The sequence below is a fragment of the Carassius auratus genome, unplaced genomic scaffold, assembly GCF_003368295.1.
Source record: "Carassius auratus strain Wakin unplaced genomic scaffold, ASM336829v1 scaf_tig00005423, whole genome shotgun sequence".
In the NCBI taxonomy this organism is placed as follows: Eukaryota; Metazoa; Chordata; class Actinopteri; order Cypriniformes; family Cyprinidae; genus Carassius; species Carassius auratus.
In genome coordinates, this window is record NW_020523660.1 from 1,516 (window position 1) to 20,946 (window position 19,431).

The 19,431-nt window shown below is 35.4% G+C and overlaps 2 protein-coding genes across 5 annotated transcripts in view; one reads left to right on the top strand and one right to left on the bottom strand.

The window, feature by feature from the left end:
* On the bottom strand, positions 1 to 4,026 carry LOC113070941 (protein kish-A-like). The gene is made up of 4 exons (XM_026244293.1): positions 3,922 to 4,026; positions 2,948 to 3,057; positions 405 to 439; positions 1 to 308 (listed from the first exon to the last, which is right to left on the bottom strand). The coding sequence occupies exons 1-4, from the start codon at positions 3,922 to 3,924 to the stop codon at positions 238 to 240; spliced, it is 219 nt and encodes a 72-aa protein (XP_026100078.1). The 5' UTR covers positions 3,925 to 4,026; the 3' UTR covers positions 1 to 237.
* Positions 3,994 to 19,431, top strand: part of LOC113070940 (DNA repair protein XRCC4-like) — a 26,264-nt gene continuing 10,826 nt past the window's right edge. For 3 of the 4 annotated variants that reach the window (XM_026244290.1, XM_026244292.1, XM_026244289.1), the window contains exons 1-4: positions 3,994 to 4,099; positions 8,086 to 8,228; positions 8,329 to 8,522; positions 18,700 to 18,866. In XM_026244290.1, the coding sequence (XP_026100075.1) occupies positions 4,095 to 4,099; positions 8,086 to 8,228; positions 8,329 to 8,522; positions 18,700 to 18,866 (509 nt within the window). In that variant the 5' untranslated portion in view covers positions 3,994 to 4,094. Of the gene's footprint in view, positions 4,100 to 6,287; positions 6,984 to 8,085; positions 8,229 to 8,328; positions 8,523 to 18,699; positions 18,867 to 19,431 lie in introns of those variants that run through there. The other variant, XM_026244291.1, reaches the window with a different exon arrangement.

Here is a 19,431-nt window from a genome sequence, read left to right on the forward strand (position 1 = left end):
AGCTTTGGGTGCATGGGTCCAATGACAACTGGAGCAATACCATGGAGACCAACAGTTAATTGTATTTACAAAAATAGGTCTGGAAGGCTGAGAAATGCTCAAGCTGTATTCGGAGAGCACTCCACATGCATCACCAGAAGCCAGTTCTGCCCGAGAGAGTCTGAATGTCGCCCAATTACACATCTTGTTCCCTGCTGTAGAATCTTGTAGCTGCTCCAAATCTACATTCTTCTGCTGCTACTCCGAAAATAAAATCGTGAAGGCCATGATGATGCAGCAACACGCCACGTAAGGGCTTTTGCGCTCACCTGTAAGGTAAAAAAAATAATTAAAAAAATAGCAGAATAAATCATATAGAAAAAAAGAAGATGCATACGTGACATAGCTTTTATGATATTACTCACCTATTCTTGCACATTTCCAGAAAATTCCAAGGAATCTGTGGGCAAAAAGAAAGGGTTTATGGTTAACGCTTGAACAGATATAAAACAATTAAAACTGTGGACTGAAATAATAAAAAGCAGCTTTGGGAACCTCCACTGAATTAGCTAGCTAGCTATATATATATATATATACAATATATATATATATATATATATATATATATATATATATATATATATAGCTACACACAAGGCTCTTTTGCTCAAAGGTTGTACATTTAACAAAAGTATTAAAACATTTCTTGTATGCACATGAACAAACCTTTTGCCCATGTTTAAGATAAAATGCATATTATTATTATTAAAATTTTACATATTCTTTTTCTTTTTTCTTTAAATGTTTGGATGTTTTTTTTTTTTTAAATCCATAAAGTAACCATAATTCACAACAAAATATCATCGTTACTGCAGTTGGTATTACCACTATAAAACAATGAATGAATTCAAAAGCTCAGGATCGGGAAGATTTTAAGTTTTTGAAAGAAGTCTCTTTTCCTCACCAAGGTTGCATAATATTGTCGAATATTAATACAATTCAAAAGATACTATTTTAATATCTGTTAAATGTAATTTATTCCTTTGATCAAAGCTGTATTTTCTGCATCATTCTTCCAGTCTTCAGTGTCACATGATCCTTCAGAATATACTGATTTTCTGCTGATGAAACATTTTTATTACTATCAATGTTGAAAACAGTTGTGCTGATGAATATTTTTGTGGAAGCCATGATACTTTTTTTTCATTATATTTACTATAGCTCTTTGCAAAAAATGTCTTTACTGTCACTTTCTGACAAATTTAATGAGAATAAAAGTATGGATTACTTTTTAACGGTAGTGTACATATATTTGTTTCTCTGGAAAAGAAAGACTGTAATTGTGTATGTCTGTTAAATGTTGATTTGGAAGTACTAGAATTAGGCTTTGATGCCATGGTTTAAGATAACATTTGACTGAAAGACAAAGTCTTATTTCTGCCGACTGCTCGTCTAGGAAGCGTGAAGCAGATTACAGAGGGCAGAACTATGGATGACTGATGAGCTTCACGGGGCCTGAAATGTCACAACAGACGCCTGAGAGCAGAGATCTATGAGCAGACGGGCATCTGTGCTGAACAGAAACAACAAACAGGTCAGCAACAACATGCTCTGTCAACAGCCGGCGCAGCCTCTGTTTCTCCACGTCAAACAAAGCTTGAACACATTTCTCCAGGAAACGCTCTTTAGGTCTCACAACCTTGGCATTTGCTACAGTCTTCCAAACACGACCTTAGATATTTGATGTCTTTTCACACGATCATTTACTTTGTGACATGAAGTTTCTGCCCATGAATACTTTGCAGTAATTCACAATAAATGCCAAAATGGACATCTTGGAAGTACGTCACAGTTACTGGTAGCAATCAAGGCTCGGTTGTATGGCACTTTGAGGGGGTGTGAAAACCATTACTTTAATTTGTAGCAACTCCTTTTTTTGCGATCAGATCACTGGTTGTGAATTATCTCCTTCATTTCCTGCTCCTGTCATGTCATGTGAGGTCTAAACATGTGGCGAACATCTTGTTGCTCACTTCACAGACACATCCCCAAAACAAACACTGACCAATGACACTCAGATCAAATAAATGAAGAATGTAAATAAAGATTTTGTACTATTAACAGAAAATATGACTGGCTGTGAGAAAAATATCTTGGCAACATTTGACTGATTCTGGGAATTAACAAAAGATTGTTCTGTTGAAGTGTTTGTATAAAACCCAAAAACCAAATCCAGGCCTGTTTGGAGAACATCTTAAACATTTAAATCACCAGTCTTTCGGTGCATCAAGGAATAGTGCAGCCAACTCAACCTCAGGCCATCCAAGATGTAGATGAGTTTCTTCATCAGAACAGATTTAGAGAAATGTAGCATTATATCACTTGCTCACCAATGGATCCTCTGCAGTGAATGGGTGCCGTCAGAATAAGAGTCCAAACAGCTGATAAAAACAGAAATCCTCAAGCAATCCACAATAATGCTTCCTCTTGTGAAAAAGCCCATCTCCTGTTGTCCTCTAACATCAAAATCCACTGACACATTTGTTTAGAACTGTTTTCTCCCTTTCTCCCTTTTAATGACTTTTTCCACTGGAGAAAGTAATTTTATGGAAAGAGGACGGTTTTGAAGTTAAAATCATCTTAGTGCTTTTTGTTTGATTTGTTCTTACAAACACGCAGCTTTTCACTTCACAAGAAATTAATTGATGGACTGGTGTGGATTACTTGTGGATTATTGTGACGTTTTTATCAGCTGTTTGGACTCATTCTGACGGCACCCATCCACTGCAGAGGATCCATTGATGAGCAAGTGATGGAATGCTACATTTCTCCAAATCTGGTCTGATGAAGAAACAAACTCATCTATACCTTGGATGGCCTGAGGTTGAGTACTTTTTCAGCAAATTTTTCATTTTTTTTAATGATAAGAGTGTTTACTATATAAATATCTGGACGGCAGTAAGCATACCCTGTTTTGTTCTTATCCAGCAGGTTGGGAGTGAGAGCTCGTATATACGTGCAGGTGCAGATGAGCAGTAAGATGACCGTCAACAGACTCTGGAAATTAAATATGGCAGACTGCAAGAGAAAGAAAGAGGAAATGAGTAATGAATCACTTATTAATAAACAACTATAATTATAAAGTACTGTAACTCCTGGTTTAATTTAATTGATTCTTTATTAAACTGATTGAAGAAACAGTAATCTGTGTGGGCAAAACCATAACATTAGTTTTGAAATAACAACCTATTATTTATTCACACTAGGGTCAGTGTTGTTGAGTACTTGGTAATTTAAAGTAGTTTTTTATTTTTAATAAATATAAAAAACTACAGTGATAGTGATATGCATAGTAGTACGCAGACAAAAAAAAGGTAAATTTTTTTATGTCTATGTAATGACATTTTGTGCATGATTTATTTAAACGATGTGCATGATTTGCATCACAGGAAAAAAAATATATTTTAAAGTTTATTAAAATAGAAAACCATTATTTATAACATAATATTAATATTGTAAAATAAATGTAAAAAAAAAAACAAAAAACTTTTGAACAGCTGTGCATTTTGGTGAAACAAGCAGTCTTCAGTTTAAGGCCCTGTTCTTCCTGCCACATCACACTCGCTGCACTGAATACTGTCAGATGATGTGTTCAGCTGAAGTCAAGAGAGACAGTGCAGAACAGACCTATGCTGACAGAGATCTCGGCTTCACTGCATTGATCCACACGATCAGCTGCTCTCTGTTGTGTATGCTCTTGCATCACTGCAGCAGCAAACAGCACGCTGAACTTCTGACAGCTGTTTCACTTTCACTGCACCGTGGACGGATTTGCCGCCACGCCAGACAGCACGCGTCGACATTCAGCGAGTTATATTACATTGACTGCTCGTTTCTACTTCACTTCTATAAACGTCTTCAAAATAACAGTTTTTTACTTACCATTTCGATATCCCCAACCAGCCAACTCACACTTCCGGTGTAGGATGGAAATTACGTCACCGGTACGGCAGCCTGGAAGCGCGAACCGTTGAAAAGCCGGATGAGAGAGAAATTAAATCTCGAGAAGTGTGTTTTGGTTTGAATTAAAACTCATTTAACACACAGCATCCGCGATGAGGTGAGATTTCGCATGTGTAGAGCGCAATGTGGTCGTGATATGAGGGAAAGGCGCCTGTTGGGGACAAATAGGATGCTGTTTGTGTTCTTTGTGGAAATGCTGATTAGTTTCCTGTCATAAACAAAACACAAACTAGTCATAAAAATACGCACCTAAAAGATACAAATAATCAAAAAACAAGGAAACATGAGAGTTGATAATTGTATTTGTCATATTTAGCAGAAATATAGCAGCAGCACTGAAATGGGTTTTGTTGTCAACATGTTACTGACTTTGAAATCTAGTGTTTGTTTTGGTTCCTCACAGAAAGTCTACATCTGTTTTTACAAAAAGTAAAACATTTTATCTTGATGAAAAATATTTGTTCTTATACACACACACACACACACACACACACACACACTGCTGTTCAAAAGTGGGACCAGTAAGATTTATAATGTTTTTTAAAGAAGTCTCTTCTGCTCATCAAGCCTGCATTTATTTGACCAAAAAAAAAGAGTAATATTGTGAAATATTATTGCAATTTAAAGTAATGGTTTTCTATTTTAATATACTTTAAAATATAATTTATTATGGTTATTTGATTAATAAATTAAAAAAGAACTGTATTTATTCAAAATAGAAATCTTTTTTCTATTTTCTAAAATCTTTATTGTCACTTTTTATCAATTTAACACATCCTTGCAGAATAAAAGCATTTAAGATTTCTTTTTTGAATAAAGGCTGTTCTTTTTTTTTTTTTTTTTTTTTTTTACTCTTTATTATTTAAAAATCCTAAAAAAAAAAAGAACATATTACACACATATTTTAAAAACATATTAAGCAGCAAAACTGTTTCCAGCATTGATAATAAATCAGCATATTGTAATGATTTTTTATGTGACCCTAAAGACTCGAGTAATGATGCTGAAAGTTTAGCTTTGCACGACAGGAATACATTTTATTTCAAAGTATTCAACTAGAAAACCACTATTTTAAATTGTAATAATATTTCACAGAATTCGTTTTTTTCTGTATTTCTGATCAAATAAATGCAGTCTTGATGAGCAGAAGAGACTTAAAAATAAAACACATCTTACTGATCCCTTATTTATATATATATATATATGATGAAGGTTTCTTTTCATTTACAGTGATGTTTGAAGTATTTTACCTGAATTTTTGTGGTCAGTGTCTGTGATGTCATCTCATTGGGCAGTAGCTAAAGTTGGCCGTCTGCTATCACTGAGGCTTTTGTTACAGAACTGACTGTCTACTTGTCAGTGATGCTCTCTGCAATCTAAATGCACTCTAAAACTGTTTATGGACGTACCCAGACATTTCTTACTGATTTTAACCACTGAGGAACCCCATTCTGTTTCCATCGCTGTGCAGGAAAGAAGAGTTTTTTTTTTTTCAGGGTTACTTGTGCATGTTTTGTTACCTTCCTGAAAGAAATTGTCATTTATGCAGAATGTCGGTCTTGTTTAGACAAGACTGTTTTGTTGAGATGGTCGAGACCATCTGTGGACCTCGACCATCAGTGGAATGTGTCTTAATTACACCTCAGTCAGTGTCGTTCAGTAGCTCTCACATATATTATTAAGCAACCAATAATCTCTCATGACTGCTAGTGTTAGTATGACTAAGGCCTTCATAATTATAAATCCCTTTTGTCAAGTTTTGTTCAATTTAAAATGGTACAGGTTTAAATACTTCATAATATTACAGATTTTTTGATCAAATAATTGCAGCCTTGTGGAGCAGAAGAGACTTCTTTCAAAAACATTAAAATATGTTACAGACCCCAAACCTTTGAACGCCAATCTATCATTATTCTTCCATAAAGCCACTAGATAGAGCTGCACGATAATGGTTTAATGGTTAATCACAAATATTGCTCTGATTGGAGGATTTAAATTCTTAAAATCTGGCAACCGCAAACATGAAAGCGTGTAGAGGCTTGTTACTAATGCATTACGCAAATGCCATATTAAAATGAAACGTTTTTTGGATAAATAACCAGCGGGGAAATATGGCAGACAATTATGTTAAATAAATTGAGAGAAGCAGAAATCGTGATCACAATTAAATTCTGATTCTTTGTTCAGCAACCCAAGCAGGTTTCTTTTTTTTTTTTTTTTCTCATGTTATCACGATTCCCCTATCCGAGTCCCTTATCCCCTCTCATCTCCCAATCCCATATATAGAACATGACTTGGGACCCCTTTGTATACTTCACCACCTTTTAAGAACAGCTTTCTCTCATCCCCAGTTACCCAGGCCAGACAGATGCCGCTGGAAAGATAGCAGCCATAGTCACACATTCTGGATGGGAACGTGGCACTTAAATCTTGTTTGGATAAAACAGGGCCATGGATCAATGTTTGGGAAGTTCATCTTGAGGAGCGAGCCACATCCAACTTTCCGACCCGACCCCTTCTTGGCTTCCCAGCCAAATCTTCAGAGAATTCTTTGTCTTATTTGTCAAAGCCGCCTTCTCGTATTCCTATAGGCTTTGCTGCATCTGTCATTACAGAGGGCGAAGAATCACCTCTGTGCAGATGTTACTGTGACTAATGAATGGCTGTCCTGTTCCCTCAGAGCGCTTAGAGAGCAGTCGTTGGTAACAACGACCCCGCTGTAAATTTAAGCCACGGTTTGCACAAAAGTCATGTCAAGAATAGCAACAATTGGTTGTGATGCACGACGGGAGGGGAAACAGATGTGAACTGTTCGCTGAGGGTTTTGGACACTGATTATCAGTTTGACAAGCGAGTTAAAGTCAGTCGACTCAAATGTTTCGCATGTTGTCCTTCACCTTTCCCCTCTCCACTGCACATCGTCAGCTCTGACCTGAGAGGTCAGCCGTTTCTCACACATCACTCTGGATTTTCTGACTCCGGTGAGGTCTGCAACCATTTGAAATCCATTCCACAGATTTACACACATTTTCCACAGTACTGAAAATAAGTAGATGTAGCCCTGGCCTATAGTACAAGTACTTTATATTTATAACAAGGCATCATTGGTTTTTTAAATTAATTAATTATAATGTCATTTTTATTGAGATAAAACAATTAAATGAAATATATATTGACAAATATATAATATTATTAATTTTTAAATTATATATAAAATTATATAAATAATTATAGATATGTAAATTAAATTTAAAAATTAAATTAAATTTATGAATTAAGCAGACACTTTAAGCGACTTACAGTGCATTCAGGCTATACATTTTTACATATCAAGTGTTCCCGGGGAATCGAACCCCCTTGACAATGCAATGCTCTACCACTTGAGCTACAGGAACACTGTATAAACATATGTGTTTGTGTATTAGTAATATTTCCTAAATTAATAAATATATAGTTTTTTAATTAATTGTAAATTATATAATTTATTTATAATATCATTATATTCTAGTTTTTCAAATTATGTTTATATTTTATTTGAATTAATATTATTTATAATAATGCAAATATTATATTAATATAATATATATTATTATAAAATTATAGTAATATATATTAGGTACAAATTGTTGAAATTAAAGGGATAATTCACCCAAAAATGAAAATTCTGTCATCATTTAGTCACCCTCATGTCGTTCCAAACCTGTTTGAGTTGCTTTCCTTTGTTGAACATAGAAGATATTTTGAAGATTTCGGGTAATCAGACAGTTGGTGGTTGCCATTGACTTCCATAGTGGCAAACACTAACTGTCTGATTACCAGCATTCTTTAAAATATCTTATACAGGTTTGGAACAACATGAAGGTGAGTAAATGATGACAGAATTTACATTTTTGGATGGACTATCCCTTTAACCATCTGTTTCATCCATATGTATTTATAAGTATTAGTGCAGATACTTTTGAAGTTTTTTGAATCCGTTTGTTCATTCTTACAGATGTAATAGAACGCAGTGTATTGTGTGGTCATTTTCTTTGTTTTAGCTGTGTGTGATGTTATGATTTATTATTTTGGTTTTTTTTGCAGCTGTTGCAGCACTAGCGTGCGTCAGATCTCCATTGCCTCTGAGCCTCATCGCACGTTTTTTCTCAAGCTAGAGTGGGCTGAGGATCTTGGTTCTGGCTTTGTTATCCTTCTGTCTGATGGCATCTCTGCATGGAGTGGTGAAGGTACTGTAGGATGCCAAATGATCCCATTTAAATGACATGAAGAGCCTTCCAAACTGCCACGGTTCAAACCACAGGCCTTTGCATTGGTTTCATTTGTTAGTTTCAGAGGAGGATGTGTCCCGTGAAGCCCAGGAGATGGAGATGGAGCGGGAGAGGTATGTTGGTGACCTGCACCTGGCTCTGACCGGAGAGGGACCGGCAGCGGAGGGGGAATACAGCTTCCACCTGACACCTGAGAGACCTGGCCGCCCCCTGCTGCAGCTGTCTTATGAGAAGGTGCAGAACGACATCTCGGTGAGTGGCACGCCTGAGAACACTATGCAGCACATGGATGTTATAGTCTCGCTGATTGACGCTCGATCACATAGAATGCAGGCAGGGTACAAAGTTAACACTCACTGGGGAACTAATGCTAAAGTTGGCCAGTTTGTTATGTAGTTTAAGTCAAATTGTAAAAATGATAATCTGACCCATGATGATGTAAGTGACTAACACAACTTTAAGTGGAACGTTCACATCAATTTTTTTCCTTTATTTTCTCAAATATAATATGAGGAACAATATCCAATGTGTGACACACTCTTAACGTTTTTGTAAAAAGTCGACAAAGACTGGATCATGTCGAATAGGAAGCTTCTGTAACACCATACTATTACTATACATATAAAGGAGAAAAAAAAAGTTAAATGATTACTTTCTAATAGAGATACATTTATATTTTTGAATGAAAAATTAGGTAAAATGTAATGAGTTTTTTTTATTAGCAGTCATATTTCCTCAATCCATTTTTAAGGGAGGTTTTCTTAGTTTAATTCAGGTTTTGTTTGTTCATTTCCTCGTTCATTCTCTTGTTTGTTTGTTCATTTGTTTGCTTTTCACTCATTATATTAAGCCTTTTTTTGCCCTGTGTGTGTGTGTGTGTGTGTGTGTAGATGGATGGATAGAGATGCTAGAATGATAGATATTTTTATATTTTATTTTATTTATGAGACGAGCACAAAAATTTTGAAATTATTCATTGTTTGTTCACTTTATTTGATTGCTTGTTCATTCAGTCGTTCTTTCATTTATTAATTAATTAATTTCCCTCCATTGGTCTTTTTCCTCTATGGTAACACATCTGTTGATTGATTCTGTCTGTTATGAACAATTTTTTATTCGGTCACTTGTTCATTCCCATGTCCCTCTCCTCCACTGGTTCCTCTATGAGAGCACATCAGTTTGATGGATGAGAGGAAGACTGTGCGATCTCTGCTTGCTTGAGGCTCTGCTGAACCCGTGATTGGCCTAAATCACTCTCAACACTTAACCATTCCCAAAAAGCTACCGCTCTTAATCTTGAGCTTTAAAGGAGGTTCCCCTCGTTTGATCTCTTGCCGAGAAACTCCTGTGTCTGGGAAGTCTTTGGTAAACTCTTACTTCAAGAGTAAGACCTAGATCACGTAATGGATGTTTTATACTGTATTTTGCTTTTGTTAAAGTAAAATTCATCCTCGCTTCCATCTGCATGTTGTGATTGTTGCAGAAAGTGTCTGTTTGTAGTGAAATAGTGTGGCATAATTACTGAAGCCTGGAGAAAGATGAATCTGACATAAGGTTTGCTTTGTCCAAAACAGCTCTCAAGAGAGGATTCCTTCCCTCGATTTCAGTCCCGTCTTAAATTGAAACCAATTTTGCACACTGATTTTTTGGGATAAAGTGAGGCCTTTTTGACATTAAATAACAATAGGCCCCACACAGGCCCCTGAGAGCCCTTGCCGTATACACAGTTCTCTGTTTACCAAGGCTGAATTTATAATGCTTTGAAATTTTTTAAGAACTGTTCTCTATTTTCACATTTAGAAAAAATGTAATTGCATTTATTATATTATTATGTAAATGCATAAGTTATTATGAATATATAAATTTTCAGTGGCTCCAGACTCCAGTTTTCTGTGTCACATGATGTTTCAGAAATAAATTGGATAAAACCCCAGACAATAGCGCATATACCAGCTTAAAAATGACCTTAATTTTTTTTTTATATATATATAAATATAAAGACATTTAATAAATAATTATATTGATACAAATTATAATGAAATAGGCTGGATTGAAAAAAAATAACAAATTCAGTTTAAATTGTAAACGTCTCCTGAATTTTGGAGGTTTTATGCATCTTGAAATGTTTTTGGAAATGGAGTCTCTCAGAAAAGACTTGTGGCTCATTTCGGATCATTACCCTCCTGCAAAGAACCACTGATATATATTTAAAGAGTGCAAAAGTGCTTAAGCTGTTTTGTAGGCTTGAAATTCTGGTATATTATTTTTTATAAATTGTCTGTGATTTTTCTACATTTCTGTAATGCCCTGTTGCTCAACTCATTAGACGTTAATGATGTTGTGTTCAAGTCATTTCTCATTTTTCCTGCCACAACTATAGAGGTGACTAAATGGAAACATCAAGGGTCTGTTTTGGAAAAAGGGAACTGCCCCCGGGTAGGTGAGGAATGTTTGGCCAAATGTATAATTCTGCGTAAAAGATTCTTCATAATGTTTATTAGGTTGCTTGCTGACATTTTGTGGCCTACTGTAACTTTGGCATGGAGAGGGAAGGAATATTGCACAATATAATCAGCAGTAATGATGCTATTATTTTGCTTACAAGAAACTGTAAAAAAAGAAAAAAAAAGACATTTATAGTACACTGCTGTTTAAATGTTTGGGGTCAGTTTGGGTTAAATTAATCAAAAATGGCTGTAAAGACATTTATAATATTACAAAATATTTATATTAAATGTTGATCTTTTAAACTTCCTTATTCATCAAAGATTTCTGACAAAGATCCCTACTTAAAGTTTATACAAAAATATTAAGCAGCACAGCTGTTTTCAACACTGATAATATCGTGTAAATCAGCATATCAGAATGATTTCTGAAGGATCATGTGACACTGAAGACTGGAGTGATGTTGCTCAAAATTCAGCTTTGCATCACAAGAAGAAGTTATATTTTAAAATATATTCAACTGGAAACAATTGAATAATATTTCACAATATTACTTCTTTCACTGTGTTTTTGATCAAGCACAGCAGCCTTGGTGAGCATAAAAGAGTTCTTTCAAAAACATTAAAAAAATCTTTCAGACCCCAAACTTTTAGACTAGTGTATTGTGGGTTTATTTACATTGAACTACCATTTTGACTTCTAGGCTTACAGAAAGCATTTTATTTATTTTTTTCAGACTCCAGTCATCCTTTTCCTGACTTTCGAGTGTGTTCAAGGCCTCTGTAGCTTCCCACAGACGTGTCTGAGCTCCCACACTGTAGTTTATCCATTATTATTCTCTCGAGTAAAGCTGTTTTGGACATTTGACGTTTCTCCGCTTGCTTCCTTAGCTCCATATATGCTTTAAAATCTGAACGAGCACTTATGTAAGTGTTATTGTGGCACTGTTAGGATTTAGTAACTATATGAGGTAATTAATGGACTGCTGAGGCATGAGCGTTCTATTCAGTATTACATAAGATCTTTATAAAATGATACTTTTAAAAGTCATTAATCAAATATTATTTAGTTAATGACCAATCCCATAAACAATAATTAACCCAAAAATGATAATTTGCTGAAAAATGACTCACCCTCATCACTTTGCTCATCAATGGATCCTCTGCAGTGAATGGGTGCCATCAGAATGAGTCCAAACAGTGTTGGTTTAATTTATAATTCCTTACATTTTTTAAAACCCATTAACTGTTTACATGTGATGTTTTTATCAGCTGTTTGGACTCTCATTCTGATGGCACCCATTCACTGCAGAGGATCCATTGATGAGCAAGTGAAGCAGTGCTACATTAGAGTACATGCTAGGTGAACTATTCCTTCTAACCACTTTCGTACTTATCACATGAATGGTTCCTCAAATCGTGCAGCTAGGTTTGTGTTTAGAGTTAAGAGAGGTTTGTGATTTTGGTTATTTTCTACTTTTTGAAATCCTGAAGGGAAGTTACTTTCCAAGTAATTTGTTTGTGGTTTTCTTCATGCTTCCAGTGGTGCTGGTAAGACACAGCTGCTGCATTCTTCAGTGCAACAGCTGACAGAAGATCTTTAAAGACTCATGCGCAAATGGTCAGGTTGAGGTTTGGGAAAGCAGGTGTTTGGCCTGCCAGGACAGCTCTGACACAAGCGTTTGAAGATGGCACTTTCATTACAATATCTCTTTAAAGACTTAGGAACACCCTGACTTCTGTTTCCTAAAGCATGAATTACTCCTCTCTCAGGTTCCTTACAGGTGGGCCATCAGTGTTTAAGTGAAAACAGGCATTTTCTTAAACAGTTTGCACAACATGATGACACAGTGGTATTCTTGGAATCTCAAAAGGATATTACATTTTTTTTGTTTGATGTGGACACAATCAAAACCTCGTTAACATATGACCAGTCACAATTACAATATTACAAAAATATATATAATGGTTGTATGTATTGTATATTATATAACATTTATCTAAAATTATATATTACATATATTATTATTTGGGGTAATTTTCATTTTAAAAGGACAGACGCTTATAAAAAACCTTTTGCTTTCTGTGTTCTTAATGTTAATCAAACATCAAAACACAACTTTAACAAAACTGAATCTATATTTAATTGATCAGTCAGTGAACATATGCAGTATTATTTTACACTGAATTATTACATTTCTATACCTGAAAACTAATATTAGACCTTATTTTTGTTTTGTAACTTTGTTGTTTTATTTATCTATGCTTGAAATTTGTTGGGAATTATGGTTCACTTGTTTTTAAAAATGTTTGACCTTTATTAGTTATGCTACCAGTTTTTATTGTTTTTTTTTTTAAGAAGTACCTGTTCGTTAAAAAATAAAGAACCAGTTTGTGACTTGAGTCAATCTGTGACTCAAAATTTGTAATATGAGCTGAGCCATGACTTTTTTGATCCATTGCAACTCTACTCTCTTGACCTATTTGAAGAAAAAATACAATCACAGACATTTTTATCATGCTGAATTGTCCCCAGTGAAGTTCAGATGATTTCTCTTTTATTTGGGCTAGTTAAATTCATTTTGGGCTACCAAAATCAAAAGAATGCTTCTCCGAAGGGCTGCCAGGGATTTTGAAATTATAGCTATATAATTAGTAATATATATAATATATATTTTTTTTTTTATAATTTATAAGAATTTTTTGTTTATTTGTGTTGAAGAATATCATTACAAAACATTGCCTTTTTTGGTGAAAAACAGATGTGCAGTGATGAAAGGACGTTAGTTCCCATGGCCTCTGCCAGGACCACATTTTCCTAAAGTTGTTGGTCCTGTTGCTCACGTTGTGGCGTGATAGGGCACATGGAGGTGGCATGAGGTGAGGTTGGTAAGGAAATAAGGATCTGATTGGTTTAAATTAAACAGCCCACAATGAAATGCTTACCATCTGTACCTCAGAGTATTTGATTTGATCGTAGTTTCTCATGCAGACCCAAGTGCCAACTCCAAAATGATATGATCCGGTTTACTCAAATAATCCAACAAACAAACAGCAAACATGAGGGACTTTAAAAGTTGCCATGGTTTGGTTCTCAATGCCCCCATGTATTTGTAAATGCTGTAATTGCTATCAGACCAACATTCAGGGGGATCTTGAGGGGAAAAAAACCCTGCTTTTCTTTCTTTTGTTCCTTTTGCTGTTAATTATTTAGCACTTCTCATGTGTTGGCGCAGAAGCAAATCTTTTTGTGGCACATGTGGAAGTGTTCCTGGCAGCGTGTGGAAGATCACAGCTGTAAACTAGCTTGACACTGATGCTCTGCATCCCAGAGGTAGGCTACACAAACTCCTGTCCAACACATGTGGATGTGTTTAAACTGAGCCGTCATCAAGTAAACTGATCTCTTCAGTGTTACACCGCTGAGAAGACTTAGAAACATTGTTAGTGTATGTATGTGTGTATATATATATATATATATATATATATATACTAGAATTTTATTCAGACTAAAACCCCATTAATTCAAGTGAGAAAGCGTTGGTTGTGTGTGTGTGTGGCTTTTGCACATCCTGTCATGCCAGTGACTGCTGCCTGCAATAGATGCATTTTGCAGCATTATGGTTAACGATTAATTGATCGTTAATTTAAAACGACAATCGATTATAATTAATCGATATTTTACATCCCATATGTGTATATGTATATATATATATATATTTATATATATACATATATGTAAATCACATCTGTCCTGTTTAACTCCTGATTTAAATGCTCTGGTCTTTAATGGGGAGTTTTGCTGAGCTCGTCTGTAAAGAATCCCCCACAGCTGTTCAAGAGCATTAAGATTGAGTGAAATACATGTCCACTGAAAGATTTTTACCATGGGAGAATTAATATATTCATTGTCATGCTGAAAAAATGCCCAGTAATGCATGGAATGAGAGGAGGATAGCATCTTCTGTTTCAAGTTTTTGTATTACATCACGCCAGCATTGATAAAGCACAACTCCCTCACACCTTCAGCACTCATTCATCTCTACAGAAGAGCTTTACTACCACTGAACATCACTGTTGGTACCAAGCACTTCTCACTGCACTCCACCTCTAGCAACACCAGAACATTTTGGATGCTTTTGGATCCAAAATGATTGAGTTGGTCTCTTGAGACCAGAGTATGGAATCCCAGAAGTATCTATTTTGTAAATATGGGCCCTGGAATAGGTTAAATGTGTTTCTTGAGATTAGCTGAATTTGTTAAGTTTAAGAGGGGGTGTATTCATTTAGGCTGTGCACTGTATGAATATATATTTACACAGTATATACAGTGGGTATAGAAAAGAATTACCCCCTTTTAAGATAATCACATTTTGTTGCTTTGCAGCCTAAAATGAAGACGGACAAAGTTAAATTCTGTTTAAGGGGTTTAAGTCTGGTTTCTGACTAGGACAGGGATAGGCAACTCCGGTCCTGGAGGGCCACTATCCTGCAGATTTTAGCTCCAACCCTAATTAAACAAACAAAAAAAGTTTTTATGAGGGCTGAAGCTAAACTCTGCAGGATAGTGGCCCTCCAGGACTGGAGTTGCCTATCCCTGGACTAGGACATGCAAGGACTTTCACCTTTTTCTCCTTAAGTGTTGAGGGCAGCAGATTTTCCTCAAGAATTTGACGATATTTGCCCCATCCATATCTCCTTCGATCCTGACGTCCTCCAGTCCCTGCTGCAGAGAAACACCCCGTAACAGGATATTACCAATTACATGCTTTACTGTAGGAATGCTGTTTTTGGATGGTTAGCTGTATTGGTTTTCCGTCAGACATATCGTTTGGTGTTGAGGCAAAAAAATCAGAATCTTCAAGGTGCATTTTGGCAAAGCTCAGAACATATAATATAAGCCACATTTGTGCGACAGCTTCAGAGTTACTGTAGTTCTCTTGGTCACCTCTGACCAGTTTCCTCTGGCTCTTTCATCAAGTTTGGGGTCTCATCCTGATCCAGGGAAGGTCTGTGTCGAATCAAATACTTTTCAAATTTTGAAAACTTTCTCCCGGAGTTCTTTTGACAGTGCCTTGCCACCCATAGTTGATTGTTTGCTTCAGTTGCACAACCAAGGACTGAAATGCTCCAGGAAAGCTCTTTTCATTCTGAGCTGATGAAAATGACCACAGCTGAACACAGTTGAAAGTCAAATGGCTTAAAGTGCCATTGAGAAGGTGATTAGCTACACCTGATTGAGTTTACAAGTCTTTTGTAGGAGGGGGCTGATCCTTTTTCCAAACTCAGTTAATCATGTTTTTTTTCTCTCTCTGACATGTTGCTGTTATGATCTTTTGCTTGGATGTTATAAGTTGCATTGATTAAATACAGCTGGATAAAAGAAAAACATTTCAGACTGCAAAGAAACAAAATTAGATTATTTTAAAGTGGGTGATTATTTTCTATACCCACTGTACAGTATGTGTGTTTATGCATATATAATAGATATATTTGCTATTGTACATTAAATAGATATGCAATGTAAAATTTCTGCTATATATTTTTAAGAACTATGTTATTTTATTTATTTCTTTATTTGTAACAGGTTTTTGCAAAGCTGTCTTTGTTCATAATAGTAGTTTAGCTGTGATGCACGTTTTCATAGCCACGTGACTTTTATGTGGTCAGACTCTGAAAAATTCCTTTGAAACTTTGGGAGGTCCAGCACTCTGTGTGTGGTTTAGTGCATTTGTGGCACCTAGAAAACGACCATTCCCATAGGGACAAACGGAGATCAGTTCCCAGCGTCCTCGCGGGGATATGATGGCATCTGCTCTGGGTTCTGCCGGCCACTTGACTGATTGCAGAGATGAAACTGTCTAATACTTTCCAGACCAGCCAGCCATGTTCAAAAACAATGCTAGCTCTGTCGAGAGGTCATTCTCAGTCACTGTTTTGGGGGAATATTTCATTTCCTTAACTCCTCTGGATTATTGTCATCTTTGGTGTGTCTACCTCACGTCCGTCAGCAAATCCATCACTTTTTCTTATTTAAAGAGGCTGTGTTCTGCTTTGCTTTTTCTTTTTCAGCCTTTTCCATCTGAAGTCCACTTGTCAATGTTTAAAAAATTGCCATAATTTAAGAAATAGTTCACACAAATATTACAGTTTTCTGTAAATGTACTCATCCTCTGGGAATTAAATATGTATATGAGTTTCTTTATCAGAACCAATTTGGAAAAAAATTTACATTCCATCACTTGCTCACCATGTTGATTCATTGCAGTGAATGGGTGCCGTCAGAATGAGGGTTAAAAACATCACAATAATCCACAAGTAATGCACTCTAGTCCATCAGATAATGTCTTCTGAAGCAAAAGCTTGTGTTTTTCTGAGAAAAAAACTACGACTTTATTCAGCATTGTCTTCTCTTCCGTGTCTGTTGTGAGATTCATTCGATGTAACCGGATATTTTTTAACCAGTTCACCAAATCGAACATGAGGGTGAGTCATTAATGGCATAATTTAGATTTTTGGGTGAACTAACCCTTTAAGCAAATTAGCTCCTTTTGAAGAAAAGGGAATATGCTTTTACAAATATTTTAATAATAATCAGTAATGCATATCAAAATATCTTTATTATAAGATGTGATTGTTTTGAGGTAAAAAATATATCTCTCTTCGGCTTGTCTTCTCATTTATTGTTCGGTTAGACAAGTTCAAATGATGATTTTGTGTGACTCAAAAAGAACCATTTGTTTTTTTAAGCATAGAACCACTTAGTCTTAGTCATAAGAGTTTTAATATGAATTCAGCCTGTGTGTTTCCAAAGTTTGGCTTCCCAATGTGGGACGAATCAGCTCTGTCCAGGTTCACTACACAGACTTGTCCAAATAAGCTCTCTGAGACATGGAACTTCTTAGCTCATCATGTAAAGTGTGAGTGTTGCTTGATGGTACATCACATTCTGGCTGGAAAAGGTTTCATGTTGAATCTCTGGTTTACTGATGTGTAAATGTGATATTTTCATCACAGCTGGTATGTGCTCTTTTGGTCTGTGTGGCATTAAAAACTGAAGAGGTATGGTTAAAAAAAAGAATCTGTCATTATTTATTCACCTCACATCCTAGTATAGTCATAGGTATTTTGGGCTTGATATGGGTCTTATTTCTGAGTGAATTTGTTCATTATTTTCATTTTAACGAATCAGTCAAACAGTTTCACTCATTGGTCTGAATGATTCATTAGCATGATTGCATGATTTAAAACACCAAACTATTGATTTGAACTACTTCAATGTTGTATTCTAAGAAAATATTGATAGATTTAAGTGAAAATCATACCATAATATTAAAGGAGATTTGAGCTACAGTGTAGGCAAATATTAAGAAATAACAATAGCAGTGTAGCATTTAGTCTGCTCCTCAAACACTCTTGTTTGTCCTCAAGAGACTTGGAAAATAGTGCACAAGTGGAATGGACTACTTTCCGACACTTTTGTGCTTCTTTTTAGCCCATTTTTGGAGCTTGACAGAATCATCCCCATTCCCTAAAAAGCTTCCAGGACACCATGCGGAACTCCTCTTTGGAAGAAAGTAAGTCATACTTGAGGGTGAGTAAATAATGACAGAATAATTACTATTTTGGATGAGCAATGGTAATTTGGTAAAATGGAGTATTGTGCCGTTAGTCAAGACTTTCAATTTTCCCAGGATGATTGTTCCTGTAAGCACAAAGTCAATTTAGCAAGTGTGCTAAATGACTGCTTTCATTACTAGAGCTGTGCACAACAAGGTAATAAGAATTTGCATGCTTGTTCCCACTTACTGTCTTTTGATAACAACTGTCATTTAAAGGAAAAAGTGTTCGATTTAAGAAGCAGTCTCAGTAGGTTGACGGCAGGAACTTCATTGTGTTCTCAGGTCTCTTGAGGTCTGTTATCTTCAGTGCTCTTCAGTGCAGTCGTTTTCTATTATTAATCTCATTCTCTCTTTATTTCTCAGTTCAGGCTCGGTGTGGTGGATCTGCAGGCAGTGCCTGAGCCCACTGAAGTCATAAGGGAGCTCATTAGGCATGGCCTGGAGCAGAGTACACGTCTACAGGCCAAAAACCAGCACCTACTGGAGGAGAACCAGAAGCTGAGGAGAGAACAGGAACATGTCACCAAAGAGTAGGTCCAAACCAGATCAATACTCCTCAACTCGCATAGCTCTTACAGAGCTGTAGAAAAGGATGTTTGGAATAAATACAAATATTTGTAGAACAGAGCTATCTAACATATAACATTTATTAATATTCTGTAATATAAATATAATATATATAAATGTATATTCAATTATAAATAAATATAAATATTCAGTAATATTACTATATATTAACAAAGATATTTTTGTTAATAACTAATCGCATATAATAACTATAATATGTCATTAAATATATAATATGTATATATAAAGTATATATGTGTTTAGAAAATATCATTTTATTAAGAGACAGTAATATTGATATTAAAACTAATTTAGAATGCCAACATACTTATTTTCTATTTAAACTTAATTAACTAAATGAATGCTAAAATATTTAGTAGCAGCTTCTACAAATATGAAATCTATTGCATAAAGTTTGCATGGCTTTAAAACATTCAGATTTCAAGCTTATAAAACTAATACAACCTTTCTAGTCAGGCTTTCTCAAGTCAACTTAACAAAGTTTACTTCTTTTTGCTTTATATAGTT

What these genes read in the sequence shown, in the direction of transcription:
- LOC113070941 (XM_026244293.1), bottom strand. An exon ending in CTGGATAAGAACAAAACAGG is followed by an intron (nt 440 to 2,947) that starts GTATGCTTACTG and finishes TTTTGCCCACAG; the next exon opens with ATTCCTTGGAATTTTCTGGA. An exon ending in CTGGAAATGTGCAAGAATAG is followed by an intron (nt 309 to 404) that starts GTGAGTAATATC and finishes TTTACCTTACAG; the next exon opens with GTGAGCGCAAAAGCCCTTAC.